Below are 25426 nucleotides of genomic sequence, written 5' to 3'. Positions count from 1 at the left end.
GGTGGGTGGTATTATTCTGGGGTTTTTAGTTTTGTTTTTAAGGATGTTGTCAATTCCTTGTAATTGTCTACAGTTTGGGTTTATGAGGACACTCAGGAAATACTTCACTAATTAGGTGAAAACAACAGGGAGTTTAATACATAGAATTTAAAATCCTTTCTTTTGGACCACACATTTGTTCAGAACTTCAGTAGCTAGCAAGAAGACAGAAACATATTTGTGACGCTCACTCAGTCTTGGACTCTGTTCTTGGTGCTGCAGACTCAACATTAAGTCTGGAATAGCTTGCTTTTGAAAGATTAGTGAGATTACTACTTAATAACTGATATAAAAAGACAAAATGAATTTGTCACTTCAAATAGTAAGGGAGAGCTTTGCCACTTAGGCACAGTCTCTGAGCAAAGCAGGTAGTTTGCGGAGATGGGGCATGGCAGATTTGCACAGTTGTCAGTGGGCTGACATTTTAAGGAGAGGCAAGTGAGACTGGCTGTTGCTGGACCAGGTGTACTCAGTGTTTTCCAAGTAGCTGCCTATTGAAAGAAAGGGTTATCACTATATGTATTGTTTGCAAATGCTTTTCCACTTGTCCTTTACCCATTAAATAGATTTGAAACTGATAGTGTTGCCTTTGTTTTTATCATGATGAGAGGACTCAGTATGTTCCTAAATTTTCAGAAGTTTTAATTTATCATTTTCTAATGGGAGACACAGACCTCTAGCCTGGAAACAGGTAATGTTTACCACTTTGGTAACTTTGTCAACCTCATATCTGTAGGTTCTGGTACCATGGGGGTAAACTCAATATGATATTACAGAGAGATAATATGTTATACAGTCTTTTAAAAACATAAAGATAAATACAAATTAGTTGAAGTTCCTGATACTAAGAATAAAACAGATTTTCCCAAACCTTTCCAAAGAGGTGATGTTCTACAATAAAATATTCAGATGATCCTCAAACTTTGCTGTACATCAGAGTCATTGGGATTGCTTAATATAAAATGTAGACAACTGGGTCTCTCCCTGTGAGTTTCTGAATTGAGTATAGAATGTGTAGAATATCAGGACTAGCTTTACCTATATGGAATTTCTACAAGTCGTTTGCTTCACAGCACAGTTCATTAAAAAGAGTTATGTGGGAGGCCAAAAAACGAGATATAGAGTGCTTACTATAAACGTCACCTTTTATGTATCCCTACGTGTATTTCCAGATTGTTCCATGAGGTGTTTTCAAAGATATCTTGCAAATAAAGACCACGTTTCATTCATGTTTGCTTGTCCTTCTCACAGCCCCACCTGATTCACAGTACATATTAAAGAGTCTGAGAGGTTAAATATTAAGCGACCCGAACCTAGTGATTTGTTACCTAACTTGGTTACCATTTGAGGTTTCATACCGTGAAAAATAGTTAAGGTTTACTGTGCAATAGAGATGTTAAGCTCTAAGGAGGAGTTAATTTATATTTTATTGTTAAATTATCCCCCACTGTTGGAATGATTTATTGTTGTTTTTCTGTATGAAAGTAATACATTAAACAGAAAATGTTTTTATTTCAGAACTGTTCGTCAGTTGGCACAGGAACATTTTTTTTTAATGTGCACCAGATGTTGCATTGGACACAGGCCTCTGCTTTTCTTCATTACTCTGCTCTTTACCGTTCTGGAGGTGAGACATTTTTTAATGGATTTACGAATATAATTCATTCTTAAGATGAGAAACACTCAGGAAATTACAGTTTTCATTTTTATTAAAAGTAAGTCAGCTGTGCTTAATAAATAATGTCATCTTTTCCTGCTTTTTATAAATACTTAAGGATAAAAATGACTTGGGGAAAATATAAATTAAGAAATGTTATTTTATATTACTGATATGAAGTATTGCCACTTAATTTACCAAATCTCTGAGTTTAAAAAGTCAATGTGAGGGCATGTCGGGGAGACTTGGTGGTGGCGGGGTTCTAGTAAACATAATGTTCCTTATGTAATTGTAGATTAATGATCCCAAAATAAAATAATACATAAATAAATAGATACATACATACATAGATACCAAAATAAAATGATACATACATACATACATATTTTTAAAAAAGTCGATGTGAATTCTGAACTTAGTCTTATGAGTTCTTACGAGTTCATATTGTTTCAATTTATTGCCTTTCAGAGCACAGCAGGAGAGGCGGGTAGACACTCAGATGACTATTTCACTCTTCTACAACACCTTCTTAATTATGCTTATAACAGCAATATTAATGTACCCAATGCTGATGTTCTTCTCAATGATGAAATTGATTGGCTCAAAAGAATTAGGGTAAGTTGTATAATACTCAGTTTATTATTATGTCACTGTTAAATCAACTGCCTTACTAAAAGCGTGTTATAATGAAGTGTATTTTTTAAATCTGTGTTTTTGTACATATGTTAATATGTATAATGATAATGTGTGTTTTATTAAAACTGAACAAAATCCATGCTTTCCACTAATGAATTTAAAAAGTACCACTAGTTTTATACAAGTACCTTGCCATTGTTTGAACCTCCATCTAGGATATATGTAAGTTTCTTATTTAAGTTTGAAGAGTCTGATAGAGTAGAATTTGCATTAGCATTTAACCACATTATACTTTTTATTTATACAGAATATATTTCTGCATATAGTTTTGAAATGTGTAGCTTCTTGGCTCTCAGATTAGCATACTTCTACTGATTTATAAACCTCTAGAATAGTACTTGTCAACCTTCATGTCATTGACATTTTAGCCCAGGTTATTCCTTGCTTTGCAGAATTATGCTATTCATAATAAGATACTGAAGAGCAACTTTGCCTCATCAAGCAGTAGGTGGTTCCTTAGTGAATCAAAAGCATCTCAAGACATTGCCAGGGTCCTCTTGCGGTAGAATTGCTGATTTTATGTGCGGTAGAATGTGCCAAAGATAACATTTAAGTGCTTTCATTACGTTCTCGGTTTGAGACATTTCTGCAGAAGAAATAAACTACCTGAGTGGAGTGGTTTGGGCAAATTACTTCTGAGAAGTCACTGCCCTTTAGCTCTTTTGTTCTTTCTTTTCTGGTTTGGCCTATACTGTTTTTCCCTTTGCAGGATAATGTTAAAAATACAGATGAAACTGGTGTTGAAGAGCCGATCTTGGAAGGCCATCTTGGGGTAACAAAAGAGTTACTGGCCTTTCAAACAACTGAGAAGAAGTATCGTATTGGTTGTGAAAAAGGAGGTGCTAATCTCATTAAAGTAAGTTCCACATTCTGGTGCAGAACTTGTTGTTATGACCTTTTAAATGTTTGTTAGCAAGTCTGCCTCATTGAGCTTAGAATTACTTTGTCTTTGAGACATCGTCTTGACCCTTTCTTTATACCTTACAAAAATCTTCATCTCTATAAAAGTTATAGTAATTAAAAAATGTATGCCTCCCTTTCTTCAAGAGATTTTTAAACTAATCAAAATTCAGATACAGTCTTTAGAAAGTTACTAAGCAGCATTTGATTTTACTATTTAGTTAAAGTCTAGGCTTTTTAGTTAAGCAGGTTTTAAAATTCAAGATGTTTCATTTTTTACATATTTCCTTGATGAGATAGATCTTTTTTAGGTATGCCTCGTAATAAAATAAAAATGAGTTTTATTTTTATTCAAAATAAGTATTTCATATTTGACTTAAGGAGTACATTTCTTTAGAATATATATTAAGTTACAATCAGCTCTTTTAAAATACCTCCAAGTATCTGGAAAAGTATGTTTACTATTTAGGGCAAATAGTATTTTGAAGTAGAATTTTATTATTTGAAAATATGAATCATTTTTGCTCTGTAACGAGATATGTAATTCTGTCAGATGATTGTAGAAATAGTTCTTCCCAAGGAATGTTTTATCTTTAAAAAATCTATTATTACTAACTGTATGTGTCTGTTTTTTTCAAACTCTTCAGGAATTAATTGATGATTTCATCTTTACTGCCTCCAAAGTTTACCTGCAATGTATGAGAAATGGGGAACTTCCAGCTAAACAGGCTCTCCCAGTATGTAGTTCACCGGCTACCATCAGTGCTGGTTTTGAACTACTCGTAGCATTAGCTGTTGGCTGTGTAAGAAATCTCAAACAGATAGGAGACTGTTTGACTGAAATGTATTACATAGGCACAGCAATAACTAGTAAGTATTGTAACCTGTAAAGCTGTTTTTCCTGGTAGGTAATATTTCCATGTTTAAAAGTCTGGGTTTTTATCTTTTAGAAAGTGTTTTAACTTAGTAAGATGGTGCTTTAGGACATTAATTCACCGTCTTCTCAGCTGGTTGGCTTTCTGACTAAAATTGTTTTTCTTGTACCACCACCACCACCACCAACAAAGAAGTGTCTAACTTAGGTCTGTATGTTTGTTTGTTCATTTGTTTTTACCAACAAGTAATTAGTTCAGTAATTCTAGTAATCAGATACATAATTAAGACCATTATATGTAGAGAAACTTCATACAGAAAATTTTCACATGTATATTTAAATGCCTTACTGTAGATAGTTCAGGTAACTAGGTAAAATGTTTTATTTCATCTCAGATGAAGTAAAATCCAGTCTCCAGAATAATAAGCCAAATTTTATGGTGTAGAATTTAATACTTAAAACTTAAAAATGTCTGCATTGAAAAGATTATGAAGCCTTCATTTACAGATTGCTTAATGTTACTTTAATCTGCATCCTGAGAAAGTTAAATTTTTGAATATCAATGTGCCAAAGATAACATTTAAGTGCTTTCATTACGTTCTCGGTTAATGTCCATGTTAGATTTAAAGAGAACTGAAACTCAAAAGGGAGGGAGGACATTAAAAAAACAGAAAGTAAGAACCTAAAGTCTGTTTAATTTAAAGAGAAAAACCAAGGCTTGAGAATGTAATACACAGTAGTATTTAGTATAAATCTTTAAGAGTACTTGCAGTGCGCATTTGTGGAGTGTAACAACGAAGCAAAACTGAAGGAACAGAACAGCAGTGGACTCACAGACTCCAAGAAGAGACTAGTAGTTACCGAAGGGCAGGGGTGAGGGAAGTGCGGGCGGGGAGGGTTGGAGAAGGGGATTGTGTGGTATCATGATGGGCACACATGGTGTGTGCGCGGTCACAGAGAAGGCAGTGTGGCTCAGCGAAGGCAAGTAGTGACTCTCTGGCATCTTACTACACTGATGAACAGTGACTGCAATGGGGTATGGGTGGGTAGTTGATAGTATGGGTGAATGTAGTCACCACATTGTTTTTCATGTGGAACATTCATAAGGGTGTATATCAATAGTAGCTTAATGAAAAAAGAGTAACAGTATTAATAGTAACCTTTAAGAACATCTCAAATTATCTTTTTTGTCTTGAGCGCTTTAGTCACACTTTAGAGTTTCTAGCTAAACTTACTATGCTGTGGAATGTATAGAGAGAGAGTAAATCTTCAAAAGAAAATTTTTTTTTAGTTTAATTCAGTTTATGCAAAACTGAAGGAACAAAACAGCAGCAGACTCACAGACTCCCAAAAAGGGACGAGCAATTACCAAAGGGAGGGGTTTGGGAAAAAAGGGTGGGGAGAGAGGGAGAAGGGCATTAAGGTGCATTGTAATTAGCACTCGCAGTATAGGTGGGTCATGGGCAAGGCAGTATAGCATGTAGAATGCAAGTAATGACTCTGTGGCATCTTACTACTCTAATGGACAGTGATTGCAATGGGGTGTGGTAGGTACTTGATAATATGAGTGAATGTTGAAATCATAATATTGCTCATGGGAAACCTTTAGAAGATTATGTATTAACGATAACCTTAATTTTAAAAAATTATTCAGCTTAATGAATTTTGTGGTTAGATTATTAAAATCTATCAATTTCCAACACATTCAACATTCCTGGTTCAGAATTGTCTCAGTGCAAATTGTACATATGTATGTCTCTTTGTTCAGTGTTTGTCTTTTTAACACAGGAACAGTAATGCACTGTATAGAGTGTTCTTCACTAGTTTTGCACTTAGTAATATATCTATCAGCGCATTAGATGTATTAGTAATAGATCTGTTTATTGGCTACATAATTTGCAGCTCACTGTGCTGTAAATCATGCAATCCATCTTCAAGATAGTGATTGATGGTTGTTTTGGTTTTATGGTAGGCAGAAAGGGATATGAAATGATCTACAGTTTTCACAAAACCTTTCCAATGCACTATACAGTTATATCCTGAGAATAAGACAGTGGGTATAAGCAAAGCAATTTTTCTTTTACTGTTTTATCAGCCGGCAAACAGATTCACTTGGAGGTTTTGACACTGTGATTTGGAATCATAACTAAGACTTAGAAAGCTATATGCCATTTTGATTTATTTTAAAGTTCTGATCCCAACGAATTAAAGGTACTTAAATGAAAAAGAAAACACAAATTTACTACTATACCATCTTAAATGACTTTCTGAGAAGAGTGTCACAGAATTAATAACAGTAAAACCATAGGCTCTGGTAAGGACGTACCTATGTAATGGTTAAGTGTTGAAATAAAAATTTAGAGTACTGTCTCAAAGTGGCTGAGGTAATGATTGAATATCCTAATATCATCATCATCATAGCATAGCTGCAAGTGGACTAAATTACTGCTTTCATGAAAATCCTTTTCTCCTTCTTCGTTAAGCTTGTGAAGCACTTACTAAGTGGGAGTACCTACCACCTGTTAGACCTCGCCCTCCAGAAGGATTTGTGGGCCTCAAAAATGCTGGTACCACTTGTTACATGAATTCTGTGATCCAGCAGTTATACATGATTCCTCCTATCAGGAACAGTATTCTTGCAGTTGAAGGCACTGGTAGTGATATAGATGATGACATGTTCAGTGAAGAGAAGCAGGACAACGAGGTAATTTTAATTATGAATTCTTTTTTCTTTCCCTATATTTCAAGACCTTGATACCAGATACAGTTTTTCTCAGAGTATTGTGTTTCTTATAGAGTTTTTTGAATTACATTTGATATTAGGACAGTACTCTTAGCTACTATCTCTGATTTACTATACTTACCATCTTATAAAATGCAGTTGATAATCTTTATCACAACTTCTGTTTCTTTTTTAAAGCAGCAGCATTTCAATGTAATCATGTCTGCAATCTGGTAGGTATATTTGGTATTTGTAAAATGAAAAACAATCACTTACAAATAATTGAAGTTTATTTTCATTCAACTTTTTAAGGTACATACATTATTCCATTTAATTTATTAACCTTGTGTATTATCAGTTCCATAGTCTGTGCTTATTCTTAGGATATTCTTAATATTTTTTTCAGATTACAATTTTCTCATAAGGAAGCAAATGCATTCGTTACTTTATATAATGCTACACAGTCTGTTAACAGTATTAGATAATAATAATAATCAGACTACCTACCAAGCATATTCCAGAGTAGAAAAAAGAAACACAAAAGTTAGATTTTCAGTTTTTAGAAGATCAGAGTACATATAACTCATGTGTCTCTTACAAATGGAAAACTTCTGAAGTTTCAGTTGTATTTATGTTGAAACTATTTTTATCTTTTATTTCCTTTATACAAGTTTTTCAGAATTCATAAAGGTGTAGAGAATATTCTAATTGTAGAAATGGTTCTTCCCTTATTCCTGTGTTTCTCTACTTTAATTGTAGTAAGTGGTTCTTCTGTTGTTATTACATTTCTGTAGCCAAAACTAGTTTGTTTCTCAAATTATATAGCTCATCACTTAGATTCTGAAACACACATCTACTTTCACTCTTTTCAGATTTTATAAATAACACTATCCAGTCATTGGGTTTACCTTTTTAAGAATCTCCATATATGGTGACTATACCAGTACCTGGTTGAGGACCACTATTTGACAAAAAGATTTGAATTTAGATCCTATTTCAGTAGCCCAGTTTAGTGCGACGGTACAAGGTTAAGGATAAATAGAGATCGCTCATCCTCTTGGCAAAAGGAGACTAATTCAGACAAAAGATGAAATTCGAAACTAGATATTCCACCTTTGCTACTCGACACCCTGTGCTTTTTGATTCTTCTAGTTGTCTGCCTATTTACTCTTTTTTATGAACTGTGAGCTTCTCAAAGGCAAATGTGATATTTACTTCTGTAAAGAAGGCCTCATAGCAGAGCAGAGATGTTCAGCGCTCTGTAAAGTAGTCAAATTCTGCTTTATAGAGAGGGCTTAAGAGCTTTAGAGCTTCGATTTATGCTGTTTATACCAGCAGTACTCTGAATGGCTGTACTTATCCAGTGTTAACAATTCTAATCATGTCACATAATTTAACTCATATAATCTATGAAGAATGCATTGTCTCTACATGAGAAATGTTGGAGAAAAACTATGGGAAGGTTAAATATTTTTGTTACCGAAAGTTCTATTTTTGTCTCTTTTGTCTGATGAGAAAGCATTCATTTGTCTCCAGTCCATTCTGGTCAACTAAATCTTTGATTGTTACATTATACTACCTCCAGTAGAGCATAACTCTACTGGAGGTAGTATATTTTAATAACTCTATTTTTTAATAACTCATCTGTGAAATTGCCAGGATAAGCACCAATATTAGTAAGTTGAAAGTTCTGTGGTTTAGATATATGAGTACAAAATAATGCAGTTCTTCCACTGTTTGTATCTGTCTCAGCTTCGCTCTACTTGTAAATTGAGGTTAGCTAATCAAATTATGTTCTTTGGTTTGTAGAGTAATGTTGATCCGCGAGATGATGTTTTTAGATGTCCTCAACAATATGAAGACAAACCAGCATTAAGTAAGACAGAAGATCAGAAAGAGTACAATATTGGTGTCTTAAGATACCTTCAGGTCATCTTTGGTCATTTAGCTGCTTCTCGTTTACCATACTTTGTGCCCAGAGGATTTTGGAAAGAGTTCAGGTAATTAATGGATAGATGTTAATTGTAGTTTCTCAAAATCTCAATATTTTAAACTCTCTTTTTTGTTTGAATATACTAACTTTAAAATACATGTTCAAACCCTCTTAGACTGTCCTCTTTCCTGCAGCATAGAAAAAAATATTTGGATATATATTTGGATTTTTTTCTATACAATTACTCCAAAAGGAGGAGGAGAAAATTTTCACAGTAAAGAGAAGCAGTGTTCTTTACTTTAAGATATACTTAACTTTTTAATATGGAAAACCTGTGCATTGCACAAAAACAAAATACTAGAATATAGTCATCTGGATTCAACAGTTCTAAAGCAGATGTTAGACATTGTTTTTTATTTTTCATTGATGAGTGTAAGGTGCTTTTTTTTTCTTTTTTTTTTGATATCATTAATGTACATTTTCCTGAACAACATTGTAGTTTACTAGACTTCCCCTATTATCAACTGCTCACCAAATAACCCTTTACAGTCACCGTCCATCAGCATAGTAAGATGCTATAGAATCACTACTTGTCTTCCCTGTGTTATACTGCCTTCCCTGTGTCCCCCCCACTACATTACACATGCTAATCTTAGTGACCCTTTTTCCACCTTATCCCTCCCATCCCACCCATCCATCCCAGTCCCTTTCCGTTTGATAACTGTTAGTCCATTCTTGGGTTAGGTGAGTGTTGCTGCTCTGTTCCTTCAGTTTTTACTTTGTTCTGAGTATAAGGTTTTTTTAATAAGCATACCATAATATTGTTATCACACCTCAATAAAAATTCCTTAATATCACTGCACCCACGTCACTGAAATAAATTTACAGGATTGTTTAATTTTTTTTTTCTTAACACTATATTTACAAGCAGGCCCACGGTCCATTTATGGCAGGCAGTTGGCCAAAGTATTTTTGTTTTTTCTTTTGGTATCTTTAATCTACAATTACGTGAGGAACATTCTGTTTACTACACAGCCCCCTTCACCACGTCCCCCCCCACACCCCATTAAACTCTCTGTCCATCAGCGTACTGACATGCTATAGAGTCACTACTTTTCTTCTCTGTGTTGTACAGCCCTCCCCATGCCCCACCTCACATATTATAAATGCTAATCATAATCCCCCCTTATCCCTCCCTTCCCACCCATCCTCCCCAGTCCCTTTCCCTTTGGTAACTGTTAGGCCGTTTCTGGGTTCTGTGAGTCTGTTTCTGTATTTTGTTCCTTCAGGTTTTTCTTTGTTCTTATACTCCACAGATGAGTGAAGTCATTTGATACTTGTCATTCTCCGCCTGGCTTATTTCACAGAGCATAATACCCTCTAGCTCCATCCATGTTGTTGCAAATGGCAGGATTTGTTTTCTTCTTATGGCTGAATAATATTCCATTGTGCATATATATACCACGTCTTCTTGATCCATTCCCTAGTGATGGACACTTAGGTTGCTTCCGTTTCTTAGCTACTGTAAATAGTGCTGCAATAAACATAGGGATGCATATGTCTTTTTCAAACCTGGATGCTGCATTCTTCGGGTAAATTCCTAGGAGTGGGATTCCTAGCTCAAATGGTATTTCTATGTTGAGTTTTGTGAGGAAACTCAACACTGCTCTCCACAATTGTTGAACTAATTTATATTCCCACCAGCTGTGTAGGAGGGTTCCCTTTACTCCACAAAGTCATCCACATTTGTTGTTGTTTGTCTTTTGGATGGTGGTGATCCTTACTGGTGTGAGGTGATACCTCATTGTGGTTTTAATTTGCTTTTTTCCTATGACTAGTGATGTGGAGCATCTTTTCATGTCTGTTGGCCATCTGAATTTCTTCTTTGGAGAACTGTCTGTTTGGCTCCTCTGAGATTGTTTTTTGATTGGATTATTTGCTTTTTGTTTGTTGACGTGTGTGAGCTCTGTGTATGTTTTGGATGTCAACCCTTTATCGGATCTGTCATTTATGATGTTATTCTCCCATACTGTAGGATGCCTTTTTGTTCTATTGGTGGTGTCCTTTGCTGTACAGAAGCTTTACAGCTTGATACAGTCCCGCTTGTTCATTTTTGCTTTTGTTAACCTAGCCCGAGGAGATGTGTTCATGAAGAAGTTGTTCATGTTTATGTCGACGAGATTTTTGCCTATGTTTTTTTCCTAAGAGTTTTATGGTTTTATGACTTACATTCAGGTCTTTAATCCATTTCCAGTTTACTTTTGTGTATGGGGTTAGACAAGAATCCAGTTTCATTCTCTCACATGTAGCTGTCCAGTTTTGCCAACACCAGCTGTTGAAGAGGCTGTCATCTCCCCATTGTATGTCCATGGCTCCTTTATCGTATATTAATTGACCACATATCCTTTTGGGTTATTATCTGGACCCTCTGTTCTGTTCCACTGGTCTGTAGGTCTGTTCCTGTGCCAGTGCCAAATTGTCTTGATTACTGTGGCTTCGTAGTAGAGCTTGCAGTTGGGGAGCGAGATCCCCCCTCCTTTATTCTTCCTTCTCAGGATTGCTTTGGCTATTCAGGGACTTTTGTGGTTCCATATGAGTTTTAGAACTATTTCTTCCAGTTCGTTTTAGAATTCTTTTGGTATTTTGATAGGCATTGCATTGAATCTGTAGATTGCTTTAGGCAGAATGTCCATTTTGACCATATTCTTCCTAGCCAAGAGCATGGGATGAGTTTCCATTTGTTAGTGTCCTCTTTAATTTCTCTTAGGAGTGTCTTGTAGTTTTCAGGGTATAGGTCTTTCACGTCCTTGGATAGGTTTATTTGTGGGTATTTTGTTCTTTTTGATGCAATTGTGAATGGAATTGTTTTCCTGATTTCTCTTTCTGCTAGTTTGTCATTGGTGTATAGGAAAGCAACAGATTTGTGTGTAGTAATTTTGTATCCCGGAGCCTTGCTGAATTCATATATTAGTTCTAATAGTTTTGGAGTGGAGTCTTCAGGGTTTTTCACGTACAATATCATGTCATCTGCAAAGAGTCACAGTTTGACCTCTTTACCATTCTAAACACCATGTATTTTTTTTGTTTTGTCTGATTGCCCTCAGCGAGGACGTCCGGAACTATGTTGAATAGCGGGGTAGAGTGGGCATCCCTGTCCTGTTCCCGATCTCCAAGGGAAGCCTTTCAGCTTCTCACTGTTATGTATGATGTTGGCTGTGGGTTTGTCATATGTGGACTGTATTATGTTGATCTACTTGCCCTCTCTACCCATTTTATTGAGAGTTTTATCGTGAATGGATGTTGAACTTCGTCATATGCTTTCTCAGCATGTATGGAGATGATTATGTGGTTTTTGTCCTGTTTGTTGATGTGGTGGATGATGTTGATGGATTTTCAAATGTTGTACCATCCTTGCATTGCTGTGATGAATCCCACTTGGTCATGGTGTATGATCAGCTTGGTGTATTTTTGAATTCGGTTTGCTAATATTTTGTTGAGTATTTTTGCATCTATGTTCATCAGGGATATTGGTCTGTAATTTTCTGTTTTAGTGGGGTCTTTGCTTGGTTTTGGTATGAGAGTGATCCTGACTTCATAGAAAGAGTTTGGAAGTATTCCGTCCTCTTGTCTTTTTTGGAAAACTTTAAGGAGAATGGGTATTATGCCTTCCCTGTATGTCTGATAAAATTCTGCGGTGCATCCATCTGCCCCGGGGGTTTTGCTCTTGGGTAATTTTGATTACTGATTAAATTTCATTGCTGGTGATTAGTCTGTTTAGATTTTCCATTTCTTCCGTGGTCAGTCTTGGAAGGTTGTATTTTTCTAGGAAGTTGTCCATTTCTTCGAGGTTTTCTACCTTGTTATTGTATAGATCTTCATAGTATTCTTTAATAATTCTTTGTATTTCTGTGGGGTTGGGGTCCATTGTTATATTTCCTTCCTCATTTCTGATTCTGTTTATATGTGGAGATTCTCTTTTTCTCTTAAAAAGTCAGGTTAGCAGTTGATATTTTGTTTATTTTCTCAAAGAACCAGCTCTTGTTTTCATTGATTTTTCTATCCTTTTATTCTTCTCAGTTTTATTTCCTCTCTGTACTTTATTATGTCCCTCCTGCTGATTTTGGGCCTCATTTGTTCTTTTTCCAATTTCAATAATAGTGACTTTAGACTATTCACTTTGGATTGTTCTTCCTTCTTTAAACAGGCCTGGATTGTTACGTACTTTCCTCTTAGAACTGCCGTCGCTGCATCTCACAGAATTTGGGTCCTTGTGTTGTTGTCATTTGTCTCCATATATTGCTTGATCTCTATTTTAATTTGGTCATTGATCCATTGATTATTTAGGAGCATGTTGTTTGGCCTCCATGTGTTGGTGGCCTTTTTGTTTTCTTTGTTCAATTTATGTCTAGTTTTATACCTTTGTGGTCTTATGAAGTTGTTTGGTAGAATTTCAGTCTTTTTGAGTTTACTGAGGCTCTTTTTGTGGCCTAGTATGTGGTCTGTTCTGTAAAATGTTCCATGTGCACTTGAGAAAAACATGTATCCTGCTGCTTTTGGGTGTAGAGTTCTGTAATGTCTATTAGGTCCGTCTGTTCTAGTGTGTTGTTCAGTGCCACTATGTCCTTACTTAATTTTTGTGTGGTGGAACTGTCCTTTGAAGGGAGTGGTGTGTTGACGTCTCCTAGAAAGAACGCATTGCATTCTATTTCCTCCATTAACTCTGTTAGTATTTCTTTCACACATGTTGGTGCTCCTGTATTGAGTGCATATATATTTATAATGGATATATATCCTCTTGTTGGACTGACCCGTTTACCGTTACGTAATGTCCTTCTTTATCTCTTGGTACTTTCTTTGTTTTGATGTCTATTTTGTCTGATACAAGTACTGCAAAACCTGCTTTTTTCTCCCTGTTGTTTGCATGAAATATCTTTTTCCATCCCTTGACTTTTAGTCTGAGTATGTCTTTGGGTTTGAGGTGAGTCTCTTGTAAGCAGCATATAGATGGGTCCTGTATTTTTATCCATTCTATTACTCTGTGTCTTGACTGGTGCATTCAGTCTGTTTATATTTTGGTGCTTGTCAAAAGGTATGTACTTACTGCCATTGCTGGCATTAGATTCGTGGTTACCAAAGTTCAGGGGTAGCTTCTTCACTATCTTATCGTCTAACTTAACTCACTTATTAAGCTCTTATAAACACAGTCTGATAATTCTTTATTTCTCTCCCTTCTCATTCCTACTTCTCCATTCTTTACATGTTAGGTGTTTTAATGTGTACTGTTTTATGTTTCCTTTGACTGCATTTGTGCATAGTTGATTTTATTTTTTGCCTTTAGTTAGTATTTGGTTGGTCTGCTTTCCTTGGTGTGATTTTATTTTCTCTGGTGACATCTGTTTAGCCTTAGGAGTGCTTCCATCTAGAGCCGTCCCTTTAAAATACCCTGCAGATGTGGTTTGTGGGAGGCAAATTCTCTCAGCTTTTGCTTGACTGGCAATTGTTTAATCCCTCCTTCATATTTAAATGATAATCGAGCTGGATGCAGTATTCTTCGTTCAAGGACCTTCTGTTTCACTGCATTAAATATATCATGCCATTCTCTCCTGGCCTGTAAGGTTTCTGTTGAGATGTCTGATGATAGCCTGATGGCTTTCCTTTGTAGGTGACCTTTTCTGTCTCTCTGGATGCCTTTAAAACTCTGTCCTTGTCCATGATCTTTGCCATTTTAATTATTATCTGTCTTGGTGTTGTCTCCGTTGGGTCACTTGCTTTTGGAGTTCTGTGGGCTTCCAGGGTTGGAGAGCCTATTTTGTCCCCCAGTTTGGGGAAGTTTTCAGCAATTACTTCTTCAAAGACACTTTCTTTCCCTTTTTCTCTCTTCTTCCTCTTCTGGTACCCCCCTTGTAATGCGAGTATTTTTCCGCTTGGATTGGTCACACAGTTCTCTTAATATTCTTTCATTCCTGGAGATCCTTTTATCTCTCTCTGTCTCTGCTACTCTGTATTCATGTTCTCTGCTTTCTGTTCCATTAATGGCCTCTTGCACCTCACCTAGTCTCCTCTTAAGGCCTTCTATCGATTGTTTCATTTCTGTTATCTCCCTCCGAACTTCATCCCTTAGCTCTTGCATGTTTCTCTGCAGGTCCATCAGCATGGTTATGGCTTTTATTTTGAATTCTTTTTCAGGATGATTTGTTATATCTATCTCAGCAGGCCCTCTCAGGTTGTCTGACTGACTTTTGACTGGACAAGGTTCTTCTGCCTTTTCATGGTGATAAAAGTGGTCACAGGCAGGTGACACATGTGTCACCTGGGAGAAAACCAGGTCCCTTACTGCTTGCTGGTTGCCCTTCCCTCCTCTGCTGCCTGTGACAGTTATCCACACACTGGGAACAGGCTACAGGTTACTCCCCTGAGCCGCGGCGGGCAGGGCATCCCAGAGCCCTGTTGGGGAGAGGCAGGCGAGCTGGGTGTGCTCTCATGCGAGTACGGCGCCCCTTTGCGCCTCTGCTTGCACCGGGCATCTGCTCGCCAGCTGCGGACCCTGGTCTGGCCTGCATGACTGTGTGCTGGGAGGATGTTCTGGGTGGCTGCTGTAGGCGTGGTCACCTCCCAGCCTGCTCTGCCAGGCCCTCACATGAGGGGGAGTGCATGGCAGGCTGCTTATCGCCATGAGGGACTTTGGAGCTGCATTGCCACCCAGGGGTGAGGGTACCTGAAGTTCCCTGGGGTTCCCAGATGCTGGGCTGAGTGTGCGGAGACGATTCCATCCAGCTGTGAAGCTCCTGTCCCTTTCAAAAAGCACTCTTTTCTTTTGTCCCAGGAGTTCTGGCTGCGGGGAACCACTCGCAGATTTTACTTTTCTGTTCTCCTAATATCTGGCACAGCATGCAATGTGTGTCTGTGCTCGTGGTGTGGATTACCAAGGCTGGTTATTTAGCAATCCTGTGCTTCCACTCCGTCCAAACTCTGACCCCTTTCCTCCCGCTGGTGGGCTGGGGTCGGGGGAGCGCTTGGGTTCCATCCGGCCACGGCTTGTATCTCTCCCCCTGTTGTATTTTCAAATATATATATGGTTTTGGGAAGAGTTCTGCTGCCCTACTCACGCTGTCATCTTCCTCTCGAATCCAGAAGTTTTTTTTTTAATATACAGATTTCTTTCTCCTTTCTTGTGTTGGTGCTGCAGCTTGGTTAGTTTGGATTTGAGTGTGGACTTTTGTTTGTTTGTTTGTTTGTTTTTGGTTCATTCTGTTGCTTTCGAGCTGTTTTGCAATTATCAATAAGGAAATCAGGTAGTTTGCCCTGGAAACTTTCTCACAGTCTGGATTTTCCTAATTGTAGTGCTCTGGTGTTCTGTATTATTTTCTCTTTGCTCTGTTCCTGTATTTATTAGCTTTGCAGATAAAACATTCTGTCACAAATTTAACTCTGCCGCAGTAACAAGAAAGCAGCTATAGATAATATGTAAGTAAGTGAGGTATGGCTGTGTTTCAATAAAACTTTGTTCATGGACTTTGGAATTTGAATTCATACGATTTTCATTTGTCATGAAATAGTACCAGTTTGGCTTATTTTCAACCATTTGAACCTATATATAATACTATTCTTAGGTCTTGGGTGATTGTGGGCTTTATTTGGTTCAAAAGCTGTAGTTTTCATAGCCAGCCAATATCAAGATGCTTGACCACTTAAAGTATCATTTTATTTCCCATTTGGAATGGGCAAGAGTACTTAATAGGTGGTGATTTTACTCTCTTGGAGAGATACAAAATGTCTTTTTGTGCTTTTGAGTCATTTAGTTACAGTTAGGTCCCCATTATTTTTTTCATTATGGTCAGAAATTAACATTGATTATCATCCGTGTATTAGATTGAATCTATAAGAGAAGCTTGCTGTCATCATTTACCCTTACTATGTAAATGTATAAGAACCAGGATACTTTTTAAGTCTTATTTTGTAAGTTTGTTAAGTAATCAAACACTGTTCTAGCATCCTCCTAAAATGACCAATAAAATTTGCTCTGTTTTTAGGTTTTTAAGCCTAAAAATCTTGACCTGGTTTCCTTTCTCTTGCAAATTTTGTCAACTCCTATCATGTGTCATGTCCAACTGTAACTACCAACTACCTAAGACTAAGAGCGTTACTGTAACTAGGAGAGCTATCTCTTCTTACTATATAAAAAAGGGCTACAGTCATTCACAGGAATTCAGAATGCTTTCTGCAGAATTACGATTGCAAGTGGATAAACGAAGGGATCAGCTGACATCTGGGGTCACGCTTTCTGTTGGATTCAGAGCAATACCCCTAATATATATACATAGATGTGAGCATTGTCACTTAAAGTTCTTTTGAACATCACAGATTTAGAAGTACAATGACCCCTAATTCTCATCATTCGTTTCTATATTCCACAAGATGAACTATCAGTGTACATTTTAAGGATAATTTACATATATACAATGCTTCCTTCCAGATAACAGGCCTTTCTGCTTCCAGTTCTGTCACCTGGTATAGACCTTTCTGTCTTTATCCTGTTTGTCTTGTCTCTGACTCAGGACTTTCTTCAGCATATTCCAGTCAACATTTCTGTTGTTGTTCTTCCAAATTGGTATACTATGAGATTTTATCTTAAACTCTTTCACTCGATTATGTGCATGTACTTAGATAGTAATTAGATAGTAGAACCATAAATGCATGTTTGTATTTGTATCTTCATATGTCTACTTATAACTGGATATATAGATAAGTATAATTATGCTCCTGCCGAATCTTCATGTTTGTACTTAAATATATGTAGTTTTTTTGTCTCACAGATATTCTCTCCATATAAATGATGGCACTCACAATTTGTCTAGCACTTTTATATTACCTGCAATCCACTCACATAATAGCCTCTTCAGGGTTTTTTTCTTGTAACTCTTTAAAAGTATACAATAGTGGTGCAGGCTACATTCAAAATGTTTGTGTCATCATTACTGTCCAGTTTTAGAGTACTTTCATCACCCAAGAGAAGTCCCACAAGCCTATTAAAAAGTTACTCTCCAATTCTCCCCTTTTTCCAACTTTGATAAAAGAAAGCTTAGTTTTCTCTATATATGAGTGAAAGAGAGAATATTGAAAGGCCCTGGAGACTGAGGCATCATGTTGAGAGAAACAAAGTGTCTATCTGAATATTTCATATAGAGCCACATAATATGTGGGCATTTTGGGGCCTGACCTCTTTGACTAAGCATGTTTATAGGGTGCCTCAACTTTCTGACATATATCAGACCATCATTTCATGGCCATTGTATGGGTACCTCACATTTTGGTGATTCCTTCATCAGTTGATGGACACTTGGATGGTTTTTAGTGATTGTGAATAGTACATATGTCAGCATTCAGGATGTGTAGGTTTTTGTGTGGACTTAAGTTTACATTTGTCTCAGGAGTCAAGTTGCAGGGCCATATAGTAATTCTTTAACTTTTTGAGGAACCACCAAACTCTTCCATGTCCTCTGTATCATTTTACTTTCCCACCATCAAAGTATGAGGGTTGCATTTTTTTCAGCCAATATTAATACTATTCATATTTTTTCCCTTTTTTCATTCCCTGCTCTTGCCTTTCATATTATCCTTCTTTATAGATGTGAAGAGGTCTCACTGTGGTTTTAGTTTACAGTTTCCTAATGATTAACATAGTTGAACATCTTGTGTTTATTGGCTACTTAGTTTTGTTGTTGTTTTTAAGGGAAATACCTATTCACATACTTTCCCATCGTCTTTTTGTTACATTGTGAGAGATTTTGGGGCACTTATCATAATAGGCCCTAATAGATAAGTGATTTACAAATACTTTCTCACATTCTGTAGATGGTCTTTTCACTGTCTTAATGTACTTTAATGCACAAAGATTTTAAATATTGATGAAGTCTTTCTTATCAGTTTTTCTCTTGGTTTCATAATCTAACTCACTAATATTTTTGATAATCAACTGTATGTAACATAAACCTTGCTGTTTTCAGAAAGTGTTTTTAGGTGTACCGTTCAGTGACATTAAGCACATTCACATTTTGTTCTCCATCACCCATCTTCCTTCACAACATTTATTATCATCCAAAATTGAAACTCAGTGTGCATTAATAATAATCGCTCCCTTCACTGTGACTTTTATGTGTTGATTTTTGTTTCCTAAAACTTAGCTGAATTTGTTGCTGAATGAACAGGTTTTTTCGATCTTCAGGATTTCCAGTTTGAATGCCTTTATTCTTCTCTTGACAAAATAGTCTAGGTAAAAGTCCAGTGCTGTGCAGATACAAGGGAAGAAAGAAAGCAGGTCATCCTTGCCTTATTCCTGCTCTTAGAGAAAATCTTTCAGTGTTTTACCATTAGATCTTTACCTCACAACATGTCTATTAACACTGACTCAAACTGGATTAAATACCTAAACATGAGAGACAAAATTATAAAACTTTTAGAAGAGAACCTGAATTTGACTGATTTCTTGGTATGACACTAAAGGCACAGGAAACGACAGAAAGAAATAGTTGAAGAATCAAACATACATATCCCCTGAAAATGTTCTTCGACAGTGAAAGGGAAATAAGTACATTCTAAAGTAAATAGGAATTTGTGTGGAATTTCTCCACAACTCCTGCTCTAGAATTCTCAAAGGTCTGGTGACAGGGAAAATATTGCCAAGAGAAACTTGGAATTTCAAGAATATAGGAAGAGCCACAGATAGGTGAATTACTGGGTTTTTATAGAAGTCTACTTTGTTCTCAGATTTAAGTTGTATAAATATTGCAACCAAAAATAACACCAGGTAAAGAAATCACTGAGTATATATTGAAAAACCTTAGACATTTGTAATATAAAGGAAAAATTAAGGCAGTTTTATGGCTTTGAGGCTCTGTGTGTTACTTGAATATCAGAAGATAACCTCTGTGGAAAACCTAGAAGAAATGGACAACTTCCTAGAAAACTAAAGCCTTCCAACGCTGACCAAGGAAGAAACAGAAAATCTAAACAGACCAATTAACAGCAAAGAAATTGAATCGGTAATCAAAAAAATACACAAGAACAAAACACCTGGGCCAGATAGATTCACTGCGGGATTTTATCAGACATATGCATATAGAGAAGACATGATACCCATTCAAATTAAGGTTTTCCAAAAAACAAAAGGAGGGACTACTTCCAAACTCATTCTTTGAATCCAGCATCACTCTAGTACCAAAACCAGGCAAAGACACCACCAAAACAGAAAATTACAGACCAATATCCTTAATGAACATAGATGCAAAAATACTCAAGAAAATAAGAGCAAACCAAATTCAAAAATACATCAAGATGGTCATACACCATGATCAAGAGGGATTCATTGCAGGGATGCAAGGATGGTACAACATTCAGAAATCCACGAACGTTCTCCACCACATGATAAAAAGAAGGACAAAAACCACATAATCATCTCCATAGATGCCGAAAAAGCATTTCACATCTATTCATGATAAAAACTCTCCACAAAATGGGTATAGAGGGCAAGTACCTCAACATAATAAAGGCCATATAGGACAAGCCCACAGCCACTATCATAGTTAACAGCGAGAAGCTGAAAGTGTTTCCTCTAAGATGAGGAACAAGACAGGGATGCCCACTCTCCCACTGTTATTCAACATAGTACTGTAGGTCCTAGCCATGGCAATCAGACAAAGCAAAGAAATTTAATGCATCCAAATAGGTAAAGAAGAAGTCAAACTGTCACTCTTTGCAGATGACATGATATTGTATATAAAAAAGCCATAACGACTACACTCCAAAACTACTAGAACAAATATCTGAATTCAGCAAAGTTGCAGAATACAAAATTAACACACAGAAATCTATTGCTTTCCTAGACAGTAATGATGAGCGAGCAGAAAATCAGGAAAACAATTCCATTCACAATTGAATGAAAAAGAAGAAAATGCCTAGGAATAAACCTAACCAAGGAAGTGAAAGACTTATACCCTGAAAACTGCAAGATGCTCTTGGCTAGGAAGAATTAATATTGTCAAAATGGACATCCTGCCCAAAGCAATATACAGATTCAGTGCAATCCCTATCCAAATACCAATAGCCAGCCTCCTTCAACAAACTGGAAGCAGTAGTGTTAAAATTCATAGGCAGCCACCAAAGACCCCGAATAGCTGAGGCAATCCGTAGAAGGAAGAGTGAAGTGGGAGGGATCTCACTTCCCAACTTCAAGCTCTACTACAAAGCCACAGTAATCAAGACAATTTGGCACTGGCACAAGAACAGACCCACAGACCAGTGGAACAGGATACAGAGTCCAGACGTTAACCCAAACGCATGTGGTCAACTAGTGTATGATAAAGGAGCCATGGACATACAATGGGGGAAATGACAGCCTCTTCAATAGCTGGTGTTGGCAAAACTGGACAGCTACATGTAAGAGAATGAAACTGGATCACTGTCGAAGCGCATACACAAAAGCAAATTCGAAATGGTTTAAAGACTTGAACGTAAGTCATGAAACAGAAAAAAACAAAAGCAAAAATCTCTTGGACAAAAACAGGAGCAACTTCTTCATGTACATATCTCCCCAGGCAAGGGAAACAAGCAAAAATGAACAAGTGGGACTATATCAAGCTGAAAAGCTTCTGAACAGCAAAGGACACCACCAGTAGAACAAAAAGGCATCCTACAGAATGGGAAAACATATTCATGAATGACAGATCTGATAAAGGGTTGACATCCAAAATATATAGAGAGCTCACGCGCTTCAACAAAAAGCAAACAATCCAATTAAGAAATGGGCACAGGATCTAAGCAGACAGTTCTCCAAAGCAGAAATTCAGATGGCCAACTGACACATGAAAAGATGCTCCACATCGCTAGTCATCAGAGAAATGCAAATTAAAACCACGATGCGATATCACCTCACACCAGTAAGGGTCACCACCATCCAAAAGACAAAGAACATCAAATGTTGGTGAGGTTATGAAGAAAGGGGAACCCTCCTACACTGCTGATGGGAATGTAAGTTAGTTCAACCATGTGGAAAGCAGTATGGAGATGACTCGAAAAGCTCAAAATAGAAATACCATTTGACCCAGGAATCCCACTAATAGGAATGCTGCAACCCAGTTTGAAAAAGACAGATGCACCCCTATGTTTATTGCAGCACTATTTACAATAGCCAAGAAATGGAAGCAACCTAAGTGTCCCATCAGGAGATGAATGGATAAAGAAATGGGGTACATACACACAATGGAATATCATTCAGCTGTAAGAAGAAAACAAATCCTACCATTTGCAAAAACGTGGATGGAGCTAGAGGGTATTGTGCTCACTGCAATAAGCCAGGCGGAGAAAGACAGGTACCAAATGATTTCACTCATCTGTGGAGTATAAGAACAAAGAAAAAAAACTGGAGAGCAAAACAGCAGCAGACTCACAGAACCCAAAAATGTACTAACAGTTACCAAAGGGAAAGGGACTGGGGAGGATGGTTGGGAAGAGAGGTATACGGGGGGAAAAAGAACAAAAGGGGGCACTATGATTAGCATGTATAATGTGAGGGTGCATGGGGAGGGCTGTACAACACAGAAGACAAGTAGTGATTCTCCAGCATCTTACTACGCTAATGGACAGTCACTGTAATGGGGTAGGTGGTGGGGTACTTTGTGAAGGGGGAGCCCAGTAAACATAATGTTCCTCATGTAATTGTAGGTTAGTGATAGCAATAGTAACAAAAAACAAAATCCCTCAGCCAGGTTGATCAGTATTCTGATTATTCTGAGCTCTATCACCATAGGTTCATTCTACATGTTTTAGAATTTCATAGAAAGGATCATATAATATGTACTTCTTGTGATTTACTTATTTGGCTTTTGTAGGTTTTTAAAGCAGCTTTTATTGTATTATAAAATACACAACATAAAATTTAGCATTTTAGCCATAAAAAAAAGATACCGTCTGTATATGTTCTAAAAATAATTCTTAAGGCTGCCATATTTAAAAATCAAACAGAAAGATACATAGGCAAAAAGCCAACAGATGCATTGAAACTGAATGTTAAAATATAATTAATACATAAAAGGGCAGAAAGAAAAATTCCTCATCTACAAACAGCAAAAGAATGACATGTGCTTAAATTCGGTTAAATCAGTACTATGTAAAATGTAAATTAGTCCAGTTGAAAGACATCGATTGTCCAGATTAGATTAAAAATAATTTCTGTGCTCTCTCCATGAGACCCCGTTTAAATAGAATGCTATAGATTAAACGTTAAAGGGATTAAAGCACACAATGCATATCACAACACACACATCGGATTGATAATATTTAAAAAATGACAATACCAAATGTTGGGTAGGATGTAGAAAATCTCGGACACCTGTTGTGGGTGTGAGTAGAAAATACCATAGCCACTCTGGAAAGCAGTTTTTTACAAAATTGAATATTCACTAAGTATACAATACAGCAATTGCAGTTATTAAGATTTATGCCAGAGAAAACAATACTTAGGCTCACGCCAAAATTTCTACATGAATGTTCATACAGTTCTGAATAGATGAACAGGCTGGAAACAATTATGTTCTTCTACAACTCAGGTTAGTCAAACTGGTGTAATGGTGTTACATTGAAAAGGTTCAGTGGATTTCAGCAATATGCTTATGCTGAGTAAAAAGAACTAACTACAAAAGTCATATACTCTGTAATAGTCCTTTTTTTTTTTTTTTTACTGACGTCTAGTGGGTATACAATCTTGTATTAGATTCAAGTATACGACACAGTGGTTCACCAGTTACCCACATGATTAAATTGTTTACCCCACCAGTGTGGCTACTATCTGTCTACCTAGAAAGACGTCGCAGAATCATTAGCTGTATTCACCATGCTCTTCTACCATCCCTGTGACCAGCTTGTGTTATGATTGAGAATTGTTGTGTCCCTTTATCTCCTTCACCTTCCTCACTCACCTACCCCAACCCCTCCCCCATGGTAAACACCAGTCACTTCTTACTGTGAGTCTACTGCTGTTCTCGTAATTTTGTTTTGGTTTTAGATTGAGCAAGTAAGTGAAATCATATGATAGTTATCTTACTTTGCCTAGCTTATTTCACTGAGCATAACATCCTCTAGGTCCAGCCATATTCTCGCAAATGACCCAAATTATTGCAGGATTTCTTTCTTTTTGAATGGCTGAATGTGTTCATGGACACTTTGGTAGCTTACATACACATCTTGGCTGTTGTAAGTAATGTGGCAGTAAACATAGGGGCTCGTATGTCTTTCCAAATCAGGGTTTTTGTTTTCCTTGGGTAAATTCCTATATTTGGAATTCCTGGGTTAAATGGTATTTCTGTTTTAGTTTTCTCAGGAAACTCCACACTGCTTTCCTGCACTAACTGACATTTCACCAACAGTATAGAAGAATTCCCTTTTCTCTGCATCTCACCAACACTTGTCATTTCTTGTCTTTTGGTTAGTGGCCATTCTGAGTGGTGTGACGTAGTTCTCATTGTGGTTTTGAGCGCATTTCACAGATGATTAACTAAAAATATAGAGCATCTTTTCATATACCTGTTAGCCATCTTTATTTTTTGTTGGGGAAATGTCTATTCGTGTCTGCATTTTTTTTATTGGGTTATTTGATTTTTTGTCTTCTTCTGGTACCCCTATAATGCAGGTATTGTTCTGTTTCAATTGGTCACACAGTTCTCTTAGTATTCTTTCATTCCTGGAGATCCTTTTATCTCTCTCTGCATCAGCTTCTCTGTGTTCCTGTTCTCTGTTTTCTAGTTCATTGATGGTCTCTTGCATCTCGTCCATTCTGCTTTGAAGTCCTTCCAGAGACTGTTTTATTTCTGTATTCTCCCTCCGTAGTTCTTGCATATTTCTCTGCAAGTCCATCAGCATGGTTACGACTTTTGTTTTGAATTCTTTTTCAGTTAGATAGGTTAAATCTATCTCCCCAGGTTCCCTCTCAGGGGAAGAAGTCTAAGATGTCTGGGTTAGTCTTGTCTGGATCGAGTTTTTTTGCCTTTTCATGTTGATAGGCACAGTGGTTATGCTATTGACTCGACTGTCAGCTGGGAGAGCCAAGAATCTTTCCACTCGCTCCTGGCCTTTCTTTACTGGGACAACTGCGACCCCTAGTGGCTTGTGTTGGGCAATTGCGTGTAGACTGGGTCTCTGTATCTTGCCCGGCCCGTATGGAGAAAGCTCCCTTGCTGTGGGCGTGGCCAGCCTCAGGCCGCTGCTCTGCTATGGCGGGGCCTCGGAGGGGTAGTGGACGGGGGGCTGTTTGGCTGTTTACCTTCGTGAAGGGTCTCAGAGCTGTTGCCCAGGGGCTTAGTGCGCCCGGAGTTCCTTCGCTTTTCTTTGTCCCAGGGGTGCCGGCTGCAGGACCCGCTCACAGGTCTTACTGTCCTGCTTCCCTAGTTTACAGCACCCCACGCATGCACTGTATGTCTGCACTCTGGTGCGGATGGCTGGGGCTGGGTGCGTAGCAGTCCTGGACTCCCTCTCGCTCCCCGCTCCAACTCCTCTCCTCCCGCCGGGAGCTGGGGTGAGGGGCCTGAGGTCCCGCCGGGCTGCGTCTTGTATCTTACC

The 25426-nt window shown here is 37.4% G+C and overlaps 1 protein-coding gene across 3 annotated transcripts in view; it reads left to right on the top strand.

The window, feature by feature from the left end:
* Nucleotides 1–25426, top strand: part of LOC130682131 (probable ubiquitin carboxyl-terminal hydrolase FAF-X) — a 165887-nt gene that overhangs the window by 116458 nt on the left and 24003 nt on the right. For all 3 annotated transcript variants that reach the window (XM_057496269.1, XM_057496270.1, XM_057496268.1), the window contains 6 exons: nt 1558–1666; nt 2165–2311; nt 3102–3248; nt 3940–4162; nt 6650–6870; nt 8698–8888. In XM_057496269.1, coding sequence (XP_057352252.1) covers nt 1558–1666; nt 2165–2311; nt 3102–3248; nt 3940–4162; nt 6650–6870; nt 8698–8888 — 1038 coding nt within the window. The remainder of the gene's footprint in view (nt 1–1557; nt 1667–2164; nt 2312–3101; nt 3249–3939; nt 4163–6649; nt 6871–8697; nt 8889–25426) is intronic.

Source organism: Manis pentadactyla, chromosome Y, assembly GCF_030020395.1.
Source record: "Manis pentadactyla isolate mManPen7 chromosome Y, mManPen7.hap1, whole genome shotgun sequence".
Lineage (NCBI taxonomy): Eukaryota > Metazoa > Chordata > Mammalia > Pholidota > Manidae > Manis > Manis pentadactyla.
Note: the sequence above shows the minus strand (reverse complement) of the source record. Positions and strands in the feature narration are given on the sequence as shown.